This window comes from Euphorbia lathyris, chromosome 2 (genome assembly GCF_963576675.1).
Source record: "Euphorbia lathyris chromosome 2, ddEupLath1.1, whole genome shotgun sequence".
NCBI lineage: Eukaryota > Viridiplantae > Streptophyta > Magnoliopsida > Malpighiales > Euphorbiaceae > Euphorbia > Euphorbia lathyris.
The window spans coordinates 88,234,045-88,249,737 of NC_088911.1; the positions used below are offsets into that span (position 1 = coordinate 88,234,045).

The 15,693-nt window shown below is 30.7% G+C and overlaps 3 protein-coding genes across 3 annotated transcripts; 1 reads left to right on the forward strand and 2 right to left on the reverse strand.

Annotated features, from left to right (window-relative positions):
- Positions 1-6,843: 6,843 nt before the first annotated feature.
- Positions 6,844-7,442, forward strand: LOC136218857 (metallothionein-like protein type 3). The gene is made up of 2 exons (XM_066006001.1): positions 6,844-7,000; positions 7,084-7,442. The coding sequence occupies exons 1-2, from the start codon at positions 6,951-6,953 to the stop codon at positions 7,232-7,234; spliced, it is 201 nt and encodes a 66-aa protein (XP_065862073.1). The 5' UTR covers positions 6,844-6,950; the 3' UTR covers positions 7,235-7,442.
- Positions 7,443-8,691: 1,249 nt separating this feature from the next.
- On the reverse strand, positions 8,692-10,873 carry LOC136218856 (cytochrome c oxidase copper chaperone 1-like). The gene is made up of 2 exons (XM_066006000.1): positions 10,715-10,873; positions 8,692-9,123 (listed from the first exon to the last, which is right to left on the reverse strand). Exon 2 carries the CDS (start codon positions 9,110-9,112, stop codon positions 8,873-8,875), a length of 240 nt encoding a protein of 79 aa, XP_065862072.1. The 5' UTR covers positions 9,113-9,123; positions 10,715-10,873; the 3' UTR covers positions 8,692-8,872.
- Positions 10,874-14,398: 3,525 nt separating this feature from the next.
- Positions 14,399-15,359, reverse strand: LOC136220666 (uncharacterized). Its single transcript, XM_066008464.1, has one exon. It carries the CDS (start codon positions 15,008-15,010, stop codon positions 14,573-14,575), a length of 438 nt encoding a protein of 145 aa, XP_065864536.1. The 5' UTR covers positions 15,011-15,359; the 3' UTR covers positions 14,399-14,572.
- Between the last annotated feature and the right edge of the window lie 334 nt (positions 15,360-15,693).

Here is a 15,693-nt window from a genome sequence, read left to right on the forward strand (position 1 = left end):
CAGCATCTGTCGTCAACGGTGTCCACCCCCGGTCCGCCCGGGCGAGGCCGCGGCACCTACAACATCCTTCTTCCTCTTTAACGAGATAGCATCGGAGAGAAAAGCAGACGAGAAGAGACTGCGGTTTAAGAAAGGTGGGAGAGAAGAAGAAGCAAAAGGCGAGGAGGTGGGAGGGAGGCGGAAGAGATCTAGAAAAGAGAAAGGGAAGGAGAAATTACAATTAATATTAAACTCATTAATGATGAGAAAATAGAAGAAAAAAAATTGTATTTGAAACTAAAACTGACAAATATTATGAAATAAGAAAAACCTTAAAAAAATGTGACAATTATTTTAAAATGTATGAAGTATTTAGTAATATTTATCCTTTAATCTATCTAAAATGCTTATTTCGCTCTCTGGTTTATTATTTGGTAATATTAGCCTCATGATCTATCTATAATTTGGGAAATCTCAATCACTATGAATGATTGAGATTTCACCAATTTTAGATAAATGATTGAGATTTCACCAATTTTGGATAAATAATCTAATCTAACTAAATAATAGGTTAAGAGGCAAAAACTACTCTCTATATCTCAAAATAATTTTCATATTTTTGAAGATTTTTTTATTTAATACTATTTGTCAATTTTAAATAGATTAGAAGCCAAATAGCAATTAATCTTAAAAACAATATAGAGTAACAAAAATAAATAAATAAATAAATAAATAAAGATAATCTTATAGAAAATTTCCAAAATATCCATATCGAAGGCTAAAACCAAAATTTAGTTAAACCCAAAACACTGAAATCTACCAATAAAAAAACATTTAAACCCCAAAGCTTCAATAGAATATTCTAAATGCAGAAGATACATCAAACTCGTAAGTATTCAAGTTATCAAATCAAAATAAATTAAATGTTATCAAATCAAAGTGATGTGGAGTATAATTGAATTAAAACGGAATAGAATTATATCAAATTTTGGTTGAGTTTGATTCTAAGAAGAATCAAAGTGATTTTTTTCATTTTTCAATTTTAAGTTCTTATCTATATATAATATAAAACAGTAACGATGGAGCTGAAGTGGCACTTCCTCATTTTTTACTGATAAAATATATAATATATTAATTTTAATTATATTATTATATTTATCTATAAAAAGATTATTTTATCCGTACTATATCTAAGAGTTCTACAGAACTTAAATTAATCCTTAAAATCTCTCTAATTCTCTGCATATCTATATCTAAAAGTTCTACAAAATTTAAATTAATTCCTAAAATATCTCTAATTCTCTGCATATCTATATCTAAAAGTTCTACAAAATTTAAATTAATCCCTAAACTCTCTCTAATTCTCTGCATATCTATATCTAAAAGTTCTACAAAATTTAAATTAATCCCTAAAATATCTCTAATTCTCTACATATCTATATCTATATACAATATAAAACAGTAACGATGGAGCTGGGGTGTCACTTACTCCTTTTTTACTGATAAAAATATAATATATAGTATATTGATTTTAATTATATTATTATATTTATCTATAAAAAGATTATTTTATCCGTACTATATCAAAGAGTTCTATATAACTTAAATTAATCCCTAAAATCTCTCTAATTCTCTGCATATCTATATCTAAAAGTTCTATAAAATTTAAATTAATCCCTAAAATCTCTCTAATTCTCTGCATATCTATATATAATATAAAACAGTAACGATGGAGATGAGGTGTCACTTCCTCCTTTTTTACTGATAAAATATACAGTATATTAATTTTAATTATATTATTATATTTATCTATAAAAAGATTATTTTATCCGTACTATATCTAAGAGTTCTACAGAACTTAAATTAATTTCTAAAATCTCTCTAATTCTCTGCATATCTATATTTAAAAGTTTTACAAAATTTAAATTAATCCCTAAATCTCTCTAATTCTCTGCATATCTATATATAATATAAAACAGTAACAATGGAGATGAGGGGTCACTTCCTCCTTTTTTACTGATAAAATATATAGTATATTAATTTTAATTATATTAATTTTAATTATATTATTATATATTTATCTATAAAAAGATTATTTTATACGTACTATATCTAAGAGTTCTACAGAACTTAAATTAATCCCTAAAATCTCTCTAATTCTCTGCATATCTATATATATATAATATAAAACAGTAACGATGGAGCTGAGGTGTGACTTCCTCTTTTTTACTGATAAAATATATAATATAATATATAATATCTATCTATATATAACATAAAACAGTAACGATGGAGCTGAGGTGTCACGTCCTCATTTTTTACTGATAAAAAATATAATATAATATATAATATATTTATTTTAATTATATTATTATATTTATCTATAAAAATATTATTTTATCCGTACTATATCTAAGAGTTCTATATAACTTAAATTAATCCCTAAAATCTCTCTAATTCTCTGCATATCTATATCTAAAAGTTCTACAAAATTTAAATTAATCCCTAAAATCTCTCTAATTCTCTTCATATCTATCTATATATAATATAAAACAGTAACGATGGAGCTGAGGTGGCACTTCCTCCTTTTTTACTGATAAAATATATAATATAATATATAATATATTAATTTTAATTATATTATTATATTTATCTATAAAAAGATTATTTTATCCGTACCATATCTAAGAGTTCTACAGAACTTAAATTAATCCTTAAAATCTCTCTAATTCTCTGCATATCTATATCGAAAAGTTTTACAAAATTTAAATTAATCCCTAAAATATCTCTAATTCTCTACATATCTATATCTATATATAATATAAAACAGTAACGATGGAGCTGGGGTGTCACTTCCTCCTTTTTTACTGATAAAAATATAATATATAGTATATTGATTTTAATTATATTATTATATTTATCTATAAAAAGATTATTTTATCCGTACTATATCAAAGAGTTCTATATAACTTAAATTAATCCCTAAAATCTCTCTAATTCTCTGCATATCTATATCTAAAAGTTCTATAAAATTTAAATTAATCCTTAAAATCTCTCTAATTCTCTGCATATCTATATATAATATAAAACAGTAACGATGGAGATGAGGTGTCACTTCCTCATTTTTTACTGATAAAATATATAGTATATTAATTTTAATTATATAATTATATTTATCTATAAAAATATTATTTCATCCGTACTATATCTAATAGTTCTACATAACTTAAATTAATCTCTAAAATTTCTCTAATTCTCTGCATATCTATATTTAAAAGTTTTACAAAATTTAAATTAATCCCTAAAATCTCTCTAATTCTCTGCATATCTATATATAATATAAAACAGTAACAATGGGGATGAGGGGTCACTTCCTCCTTTTTTACTGATAAAATATATAGTATATTAATTTTAATTATATTATTATATATTTATCTATAAAAATATTATTTTATCCGTACTATATCTAAGAGTTCTACAGAACTTAAATTAATCCCTAAAATCTCTCTAATTCTCTGTATATATATATATATATGATATAAAACAGTAACGATGGAGCTGGGGTGTCACTTCCTCATTTTTTACTAATAAAATATATAATATAATATATAATATATTAATTTTAATTAGATTATTATATTTATCTATAAAAATATTATTTTATCTGTACCATATCTAAAAGATCTACAAAATTTTAATTAATCCCTAAAATCTCTATAATTCTCTGCATATCTATCTATATATAATATAAAACAATAACGATGGAGTTAAGGTGTCACTTCCTCATTTTTTATTGATAAAAAATATAATATAATATATTAATTTTAATTATATTATTATATTTATCTACAAAAATATTATTTAAAGTAAATGTGAAAATAAAATAATAATATTTAATTTATATAGCACCTTTATATAATTAATTGTAATTATTAGATTATATTTTTGTTAATATTTATATATTAAGATGAATCCGTGCATCGCACGGGTTAAAAACTAGTATATATATATATATATAACACAAACAAATGAAATATGTTTTTGTTAAGAGAAAGAAACTTGGGAGGATTGATATTATTGGAAAATAGTTTTAAGAGATTTATATATATATATGGGTATATCAAATCAGATAAAATTCAAACATTGAAGGCACCAAAAATAGAAAAATATATTAATTTACATGGAGCTCGTAAATCAGAAAGCAAAAATGATTGATTTATCTGTGTCACGAAAAATATGAAAATGAATGGTCATTATATTAAATATATGTTTTCTCATCCTTCATTTTCAGTTTAATTAATCAACATCATTTTGAGTCCAACTTGATGAGCTGTTTCAGACTTCACCAAAATTATAAATTAATAAATAAATTCCTGATTTTTTCTCACAAAATTATTATTGTTGGATTTTTTTTAAAGGGTTTATTATTGGATTTAATTAGGTAATATTTTAACTATTAGAGTTTACAGGTTCATTTGAACTTATAACTGAACTGAAGTTTCTACTCTACTAACAATCCATCATTTTAGATTTCAAAAATAATTAATCATTTTAAATAATATAATTTTAGTAAAAAGCATCTTGAAACTTATGATGATTCTGATTTGGATAAACTATAAAATTGGCACAATTTGGAGGCCTATTTACATATTTAATTTAGACTCATTACACATCTAGATTATTTTAATTAGGAATTTCCTAAAATACACGTCATATATAGTATATAACAACTTAGCATTTTCTTCCTCTTTCTTCTTTCTGCCAACTCGAAGTCTTACCGTTCTCTGCGAACTCGAAGTGTTTCTGCGATTTTCATAGTATTTATTAGCGATTTCAATGGAAAAAAGCGAAAAAGGTAAGTGTCTAACTGCTTTTCTGCGATTTCATAGTGTTTAGAGTTTTGTTGTTTCGTTTTATCTTTTTCTACGATTTTGGTTTAGGGTTTAGGGTTTAGTTATGAGTTTTGTTGTTTCGTTTTATCTTTTTCTACGATTTTGGTTTAGGGTTTAGGGTTTAGTTATGTTTTTTCGTTCTTTTTTAGGTATATTTTGTGAAGTGGAACTTAGGAATAGATCCATATTATAGTCTGCAGTGCGTTTATCCCAAAAAAACTACTTCACGGTTGTGATTTTCTTCGCGGTTGTCGCAAACCGCGAAGCAAAATCATCGCAGTTGTCGCGAATCACAAAGCAAACTCATATCTGCAAAATAGTTTTTTCCTTCACGGTTGAGTTAAACCGCGAAGCTGTTGAGAAAGCTGCGAATTTCACAGTTTTACTCCTGCTTCGCAATTTCACTCAACTACGAAGGAAAATGCACATGATTTACTTCACTGTGCGAAGTATCCCATGCATCGGCGAAATGATTTTCTTTAATCATTTCCCTAAAATGAGCTACATTTTTGTGAAGGTTGATGATTCTAATAAGGATTCAAAGAATAGGAAGAGAATAGCAGTTGATGATAGTGTGAAAGACATCAAATGCAAGTATTCGTTTAGGTTGAATACAAATGCATCAATAACAGTGGGGGTGACTGAGATGTGATGGAGAAAGTGAAGAGCAAATTAACTAAAGATCAAATGTTGATGTTTAGGAAATCTCCTTTTGGGCATTTGGCAGATATGGAGGTGTGTACGTTATCAACTCTTTTATGCCATGGGGTCATTACTAGAGAGATTGCTCTACCAAATTTGAAACATAAAGAGATGTGGTTCAACGTCAAAGGAGTTGAACTCAAATTTGGTGGTTTTGAGTTCGGACTTATCACCGGGTGGAGCTTTGGTGATCCGACACTAAATTTGTTAAGAATGAGTAAATTAAAGAAGGCAAATAGGTTAAGAAATTTGTACTTCATAGCAAGTCAGAGTTTAACACACAAACACATATATAATACCTTCAAAAACACAGATTGGAGCATTCAGTGATGCAGTATTCATGATTATGTTGTATGTTATCGACATGCTCCTATTCACTACGGATCCACATCATTCGATTGATCATAATATCATCGACTTAACTGACTTTCCAAAACTGTTTGTCGAGTTTCCATGGGGTGTACTTGCTTGGGAGGGGACGTATAAGACAATGCAAAGGGTCATAACTAGTTCGATCAGAAAGGAGAAATTTGAGAAATTCAGCAAGGTTAAGATCGATACCACTGTTCCATATCAGCTAGTTGGTCTAGCACAAACATTTTAGGTATGCTTTGTATATATAATTGATTAATTTGATTTACTTGATGTTAGATTTTCGTTGTATTTGAATTGAATTGTACTATTTTACATGTTTGGATGCTCGAGGTATAGAAGGCGTCTCATAGATTGCATATGAGGAAAGACAATAACATACTCCAACATTTAAGTAGATGGATAACTTCAAAAAAATCCAACATTTAAAGAAGCATCAGACATTTTTACTGTAAATAATATATATGGTTTTCGATATTGGTTTTGTGTTTATTGGTATTATGTTCATCGGTTTTGTACTCATCCCTAATAAATAAAGCATACTAAGTATGAAGAATTTTGTTAGAAATGGTGGACTTTTTTTTTTTTTTTATGTTTGAATGATTAAGAGCTAAATTGGTAATACTATGTTTAAAGCGATAACTGAGAGGTGTTTGGATAAGTAATGAAAGTATAAACAAAAAGCATTGGAGATTTTTAATAAGGATGATATTGAAAAATGGAAATAGGTAAGATTTACATAGAAAAGAGAACCGAAGTTGACATGAGAGGAGTAGAGATAGCCAACCCTCCTATCCTCCATTATTAAGATTCCCTCGTCTTCGTCTTATTTCATAGAGGCGTGTGTTACTCACATGCCATGTCAGCTCAGTAGGGGCCCATCATCTTCCTGATCTTCCTCTATAAAAAGCCACACTCATTCTTCTTGTATTCCACAGAGCCATACACAACTTACACTTTCAATTCCATTTCTAACTTGCAAAAAACACCTTCTCATCTATCACCATGTCTTCCACCTGCGGCAACTGCGACTGTGCTGACAAGACCAACTGCGTGTAAGTTCATACTCATACACACTCTTCATTATTAACTTGTTTTTCTAGCTATATTTATCTGATAAAATCATTATGTTTATCAGGAAGAAGGGAAGCAGCTACACAGCTGACTTGGTTGAGACAGAGAGGAGCTTTGTCTCAAGTGTTGTGATGGAGTTTCCAGCAGGCGAGAACGATGGAAAGTGCAAGTGTGGAACTAGCTGCACTTGCACTGACTGCACCTGTGGTCACTAAATGAAATCCATAGGTTTGATGCAGACAAAGTTGCTGATATTGTAATTTAATTGCATAAATAATCTGTGTTTGGTTTCTGTTTTCAATACTAATTGTGCCTATCAGTTAAACTGTTGTCTGTATTTCCTTCCTTAGAACCTTGTCTATGTACTGGCCATGGCCTTGTTTGTTGTCTTGCTTTCATCAATGAATTACTATTAGTCTACTACTACCTTCTTCTCATCTTTTTCTATTTTCTTTTTGATCTTCTCTCCTCCAAGTAGCCTTGTATTAACCAGCAGAACAGCTTCTTTAATCACAAGGAAAATTACCAATTGAATCAAATAAGCTTTAAACTTATAAACAGTTTTCAACAAACAAACAAATGCTATATAACACAATTATCTTCTTTCATACAAAACCAATTTTATGGTTTTATGCAGGGAGGAAAGTAAATAAAAGGGATATGTAACATTTTTGGAGAAGTGATATATACCCCTAACATACCAAAAAAACATAAGAAATGATAAATTTTATTTAATCTTTTGGAGCAATTTTGGATCAAATAACGGACCATTTTTTTTTAATCCAAATCGAACTCTCAAATGGCACAAAGTCCAAGGAGAGGAGTATCTACAGAGTGCTAATTGCAACCTCCCAACAGATGAAAAAACTATTATCTTTTCATCCCAACCCACATCGTTTTAAGTTGGATAGGGAAAAAAGAATTCAAAATCCAGCGTATATGGGTTGTGTTTATCTTTTTATACTCTACACAAGGTAAGGGTGACTCCCTCAATCATCTACACCTAAAATTGCTCTGAAAGACAAAATTTTACTATTTTTATGCTGATAGACAATGGCCTAGCCATTGGTAGGAATGTTGTGGAAGGGGTGAGCTGTAGGGAACGAGCTGTCCGGCAGAGGTTGGTTATTTGGGAAGTTGGAGGGTAGTTTGGGTAATAGATTAGTAGTTATGTTTTAGGTTTTGAAGGTTATGATAATATTACTGTTTGGCTGCTTTGCAGGCTCAGATTGTTATTAAAGCTTTGATTGGTAAAGATTGGTATTAAAGCTTTGATTGGTAACGAGGGATTGAGTTCATCTCTTTTGTTGTAAATGTAAATGAACCTCTCCTTGGACCAATTTTATAAATTACCACTTTCATATTTGTAATATTTATTGAACACTAACAGCATCCTTTTCTTTCGCCAAGTTAATTGGTATTAAAGCTTCGATTGTGCAAGGATTTTGCGAAGGTTGAATGGTTCCAAATGATAAGAAGCAAAGAAACCACGATAAAATGATCAGTACATGTTATATATGGGATGTACATGAGTTTTTCCCCTTTAAGGAACATTTCCAGCTTGATATAAAAACAATGCACAATAGATAAGGATACGAAAGCAGCAAAATAACCAGTGACACACGGAGATATACATTACACAAGATTTGAATAAGTAAAAAACCACGAGGCAGACACAAAATTAATGTCTCATCATTTCAAATTGTTATATATTCAGTGCATTGAAAGTTATCAAAGCAGCAGCCTTTTTTCATATGGCTTTATTCTCAACTATCATGTAGTATGTCTAAATCCAAAAGCAAGATTCCTATACCATAACACTTCTAATTTATCAACTCAACCATCTAAACCACTCAAACATTGAAACCTTCAGCGCGAAGGCACTGACGATGAGCCTCGATCCATTTTGAGCACGCATCTTCACCATGCTCCACAATGCATTCGTCTCTCAACCTCTTAGTATCAGGGCAGGCACAACATATCTTCTTTTTAGGCTTTGTTTCAGGTATTGATGTTGTAACTGAACCTTTGTTTTGCTCTGACCCCGGCAAAGCTAAAGGAGATGAAGCATTTTGCAAAGGCAGCCCGCCCATTGCCACAAAGTCTAAGATTAACAACAGAAAAACTCCAGTCAACAATAAGGAATAATTTAAAGCATAGAATAGATAGCAGCCTTGAAGACATGTATATGGACAGAGAGAACATGTCATCACAGAACAAATTTTTAATTTCAATCTAATTTTAATTTGTCTAGAACTTATTACACCGAGTTAACACTATTTATGCTTCATAATTCTAAAACTCCATATATGCACTTTGAAACATCTCAGGAGGATAGCTAATGCATCTGAAAATTATTCTACTAAAAGGCAATCATCTCTGAACCATCAAGACACCTTTTTTTTTGTACAACTTCTTTTTCTGAAAAATAAAAGCTTTTGCACAACTTCTATCAGTGCCATAGAAGAAAAAAGAACATGTAAAGTTATTCACAAGTTAAACTTTAGTATCCACTATACATGAAAACCGAACAGACTTTTATGGAGAAAATGGAAACCAAACATAAGTGTTAACAGAATTCTGTTTGATTCAAACAGAAAAGAATCTGATCGGTTTGGTTTGGGTGAAGACCAAAATCCAGTCCCTTTTTAAGTAGTATGCAGTGCACAACTAGTTTCATTAGCAGAATCAATTTGTATAGTGTAATGTTGATTGAACATGTCTTCATAACTTGGTTTGCTATGAAATCTATTTGGCAAAAGAACGCCATTCATGAGTACACACACTTGATTGAATGTGAATTAGGTGGGGGGAAGGGAGTAAAAATGAGTTGTTTCACATACTCTTGTCTGGAGCAAAATAGCAAAAACAATCATTCAAGGGATGGGACATCTAATGCTCTATATTATGTCTATGACTGAATAGAAAATTTAAAATTGATATCAAAACGGGTGCATAAAACTATTTTATACTACTTGTCGGATGGTTCCTTTGACTCAATACTTTGCTTAAATTGAAATCCCTTAATTACACTAGCAGTTGTGAAATCACAGCAGCATATAACATCACTCAATTCACAGCAGCACAATCAAGCTATTAAATCTCTGAAGACTAATGGAAGCCGTTTATCAATAACAAGTCGCAACGGAAACTATTCAAGCTAAGTGCTAACAGTCCAGAGATTCAGAGGGATGAAGCATGAGGAATTTGGTTCCTCGCGATTAGGGGCAGGTAAATCATAGCAATCCTTTTGGGAAGAATTCAGAATCTGGACCGGATGTTTAGGCGCAGTGGAAGTTCCTAATGCTATCAAGTATCGATTATTGGTTTCGTGTTGAAAGAGGGTTTTAGGCGCAGTAGCCAAGTCTTTCCAAATTCACTGCATTTCTACGCAAATATTCTACAATCAACCGATATTTCGAACCAGGATAACCATAGCCAAAGCAAATTAGTTCCCGACTTCAACTTATACAAGACTTGAATTCAATGATACCAAATTAATCTAACATATTACCTAAAGTAATTAGCAGATGAAAGGGGTGTAAGACAAAAATAGAAAGCCCTAACAAAACTCAAGAACGCCAATTCCTGGGGTTTGAGAAAAGGGTTGAAGATGGAAAATAAATCTTTGGATAGACAAAATTAATAAAAATTGAACAACTCAGTCTGCATAAAATGGAAACAAAAAAAATCACCTGGAGTAAGGGATATAGAGTGGGTTTGCAGCCGTTCTAGCACAGGGCGCCGGAGGTGGTGGGAAGAGGTCGGTGGTTGTGTAAAAGAATCACAGAGATATAGGACGGAGAGAGGTTTGGTGAGCAGAAAATAGTGGGGTACTTTAGGAAATATGAATACATTAGGAATAGTATATTTTTTCTTTTTCAAATTACACCTTCCTTTTCAAACTACACCTTCTCCAAGTTGATTTTAGGGAAGGTCTAATACACAAATAACCCTCTGAACTTGTTTAAATATTGCAACTGCCCCCCTCAACTTTCAATTGTAACAACTTACCCTTTAAACTTATCCAATTGTAAAACATAACCTCAAATTGGGAAATTTTTTACCCCGTATTTGAAGCAACCGTAAAAAAGTTTTCCCGGATTCGTATCACGCCAAAGATCTGATTATCATACTCCACGAGCGATGCAGATTTTGTATTTCACATGTTTCTTCAATTCCATTCCATGTCAGCAATTTGGGGTTATATTTTACAATTGGACAAGTTTAAGGGGTAAGTTGTTACAATTGGACAAGTTTGAAGGGTAAGTTGTTACAATTGAAAGTTGAAGGGGACAGTTGCAATATTTGAACAAGTTCAGGGGGTTATTTATTTATTAGGCCTTTAGGGAATTGCATATTTAACGCATAAGTAAGTTGTATAAATTTATGGGATAAGATATACCTAACGTTTACACTCCGGACTAATTTTCTTCTAATATTTAAAATATTATAATTTTATTTTTAATGTTAGTAGCCAAAAACAATTTTATCCGTAATATTAATAAGTTTGATCAATTTCATGTATCATTATTCTACATGTAAATATTCTGTACCAATTGCACAGTTGTTGTTTCGGGAAGAAAAAAATTCATATTGTTTGTGATTTAATAATAGACTTAGAGATTAATATTTTTAAATTCGATAAAATTTTTGAATTTTTTTTGTCTAACTCGTACAAAATGCAATATATTTTTTTATTTTTTCACGTCTAATTATATGTTTGTGATCTATTACTAATTAATGATAAAATAGTGCATATATGAAGTGTAATGCCAAGATTCATGACCGAGAAAATAGTTTAATGAATTATTTCTCAAATTAACCAAACTTATCAACGTTGGGAGTAAAATTACACCAATTTAGACAACAACAACAATAACAAAGCCTAAGTCCCGAAATGATTCAGGATCGGCTAACATGAACCGTCATACGAAACCGTGAAATCAAATCGTGTCAGCGATATAATTGTCTCACTCCACTCTGTTCTATCCACTACCATATTTTTTCCAATCCACAATAAACTCATATCACTCTCAATCACCCTCTTCCAAAGTTGCTTAGATCTCCCGCTACACCTCACCATTGCATTCATTTGCCACTCTTCAGTCCTCCTAACCGGCGCATCAAGCGCTCTTCGTCTTACATGGCTGGTTTTCTCTCATTTTATTCTCAATAGATGCAACCCCTACTTTTGTCCTAATTATTTCATTGCTCATCTAATCCTTTTTCATATGACCACACATTCATCTCAAAATACACATCTCCGTCACTGACATCTTATTAATGTGACAGTATTTCACTGACCAACATTCTGTACCATATAACAATGCAGGTCTAATTGCCGTGCGGTAGAATTTTCCCTTCAATCTATTAGACACTAGGAATAAAATTGCTCTTGATTGTAAACGTTAGGGAATTTTTTTGCACCTTATCCCTAAATTTATTGATTATGTAGCTAAAACAATATAAGTTTACTTTCCCACATTTTTTGTTAGTTATACGTATTGCTATGATTTTGAACACATGAACCTTAAAAAATCATATAGTATTTGGTCATTCACCGCTATATATAGGCTTATTAGAATCCTAAGATAGAGATTTAAAGCATTCTAAGGTTTAGATTTAATAAGCCTAGATCTAACGGTGAATGACGAAATTCACCATAATAAATATTTTCAACATTTTGATTTTTTTTTTTGTGATTAACGTATATGTAGTATTTTTAATTATTAGTAGCATGTTAGGAGAGAGTTTTTGTTTAATTATGCTAGTAACACAATAAATATCTTAGTCGATGAGACGAAAGAAGGCGTGGAGAGGAAGTTGAAACTATGGAGACAAACTTTGGAATCTAGAGGCTTTAAGTTGAGCCGAAGTAAAACGGAATGTTTGAAGTGTAAATTTAGCGATGACAGAAGTAGGGAGGCAGGCGCAATCACCCTGGATGGCAGGGTTATCCAGGACTTGAATTGTTTCCGTTATTTGGGGTCTATTATTTAAACGGGTGGAGAAATAGATGGAGATATTGCTCATAAGATTAAATCTGGTTGGTCGAAATGGAGGAGTGCTAAAGGTTTCCTTGTTAGCAGAGTTTTTAGACTTCGTGTCTGGTAGGTTAAGTTTAGCTTTTAATGGATTTCTAGATTGAAAATCTATTTGGGCTAAATGATATAGGCCTCGTGGGTGGGCTGGAATGATATCACTAGCTCATAAATTAAGCCATTTACCCTTTAATGGACTTCTCCTAGTCTCACAAGTGAATTAATAAATGGGAAATGAATTTGGGAAAATGACACAGAAATTCATCTTTTAAAAACTATTCACAACTATATCAAGTCATAATTTTAGATTATCAAACTAGTAAAATCAGTACTTTAATGTATTTTAAGGATTAGAATTTATAAATTAGAAGTCTAAAATATATTTTCTAGGGTTTATGATTTTTATGAATTGGAGTCTAGAATTTTTAAATTATGGTGTAAAATCATAATATATAAAAAAAACAATGACATAATAAGAATTAAGTTTGGTGATATGATTTAATTGTAATTTTATACTTAATTATGATATTCATGTATTTGACCCGATGAATTTTAAGGAGTTACAAAGGATGGAATAAATATTTGATATGTATTTTAAGGGATACAAACTATCATAGTCTTAAAAAATATGAGAAAATACTAATCTTTATCCAAAGATTTTAATTATTTATCTAAAGGATAATTAGCCACACGTTCCGCTATTTATTTATTTTAAGACAGGAGAGAGTGGTTTTAATTTTATAAAGTCCAAAAGTATATGCATTTATATGCAAGTTAAAGTAGGTATGTATTTAGTTAGTCATCAAAATAAGTAAAACAATAAACTTGATGATAAATATCATTTAAACCAATTGATTTGAAACCCAAATAAATATCTTTTTATGTTGTGTTATTCCAGTCATAGAAAAGGTTCAGTTTGTTTATGTTCCTTCGACATTTTGTAGAGTCACTCTTTTTTTCAAACCTTTTATTTTGACGTTCTTAATCAGATCGTTATAGGTTCATCAATCTCCATTAGTTCGTCCCCGAACCATACATAAGTAGAAAATCTCTCTAATACCAATTGTAACAGTTTGTTTCAATCTCATGAAAATATTGTCTTTGGCTCAAATCTAACAACTTGAACCTCATAGTTTTAAAATACGTCTACACTTATTAGATACATTACAAATAAACTTCAATCACTCTCTATCAATTCCGATGTGAGATTCAGTTTATTCTTAACAATCGTTATCCTTAGAACCGCTACTTACTCAAATCTTCTACCCTAGCGCAATCCACTCCCAAACCAGTTTAGTTACACATTCATTGGGTAGACAAGATATTCATATTGGGTGGGAAGGCAAAAGTTTCTGCAATTCACATTTCTGATCATCAAAAAGATACCAACAACATCAATTTAAGAAAAGCCAGAACATGATTTAGCCTAAACATCAAATCTATCAATCAAAACATTGAACAAGAAATAAAACAGATCCCTAAACTTTAGAATCTGATATTGAATTGAAATCAATCATACTTGTCTCTCCAAGAATAAACAAGAAAGAAAACCCAAGAAAGAGCCAAAGCAACATCACCTACAACAAGCCTAGGCAAATCATGAGCAAGATGTTCAAGTTTCCTCTCAAAGTAGACTCTCCAAATTGCCATTAAAACATGAAGAACAACACATCCTTTAGCAAAGAATACCTGGAAATCTCTATCCTTAATCAATGCTACCATAAACAGCAACAAACCAATTCCAAACAAGAGCAACCCAGAAAACGAATCAGAAGTTTGAATCAACAATTGGTCATGAGGTGTTGATCCTTTTAACTTCGTAGCTACTTCAATTCCATGGCCAAAAACACTAACCTCATTACTGTAAAACATCATTAGAGCTCCACATGTTAGAGCTATCAAAGAATGTAGAACACATATCAATAAGAACCCAGATGATGAATCCATTTGATTCTTCTTCGATCTCCAACTCAATCACAACTTACAATCATAATAATATATGCTTATCATAAGGTAAAAGGGAACCAATTGATAGAAACCCTCTAACCCACTTATAATTTGGGATTAATCAATTATTCACATGAAAAAGATCCGTACAACCCAATTGAGAATCGGAATCCATTAAAACAAGTAAATCTGAGAATTAAATAAGTCAACTGATTCTTAAAAGCAAAAACCTCTGTATGTAGTAGCTCTAACCTTGGAATGGAGCGAACTACAGTGAAAGATTGAAGAATAAAAAAATATCTGAAGAGCTGTCGAAGAAGTAGAATAAGATGAAAAGAAAGTGAAAGGGTTGGGGTTGGGGTTGGGGGTTTTAGCATCCAATTCGAGATGACGATGGATTTATGGGTCCTATCAATGACCATGGAAATAATTTTGTGGGTCATCTCTCTCTTCTTCTTGTACAAAGTCCATAATATGGGTTTTCAGTATTATTTAGGGGTAAATAATATTTTTTAGTTAATTTTAAAGTTAAATAATTTATTAGTTTTTACATTTTACCTGATATATTGACATCATATTTTAATATATTATTTAGTTTTTAATTTTTTATTTTATTCAAAATTATTCAAATATTTGAAACATCTAACTATTAAACGCCGCCGCCGTCTCTCTCGAGTCCGCAA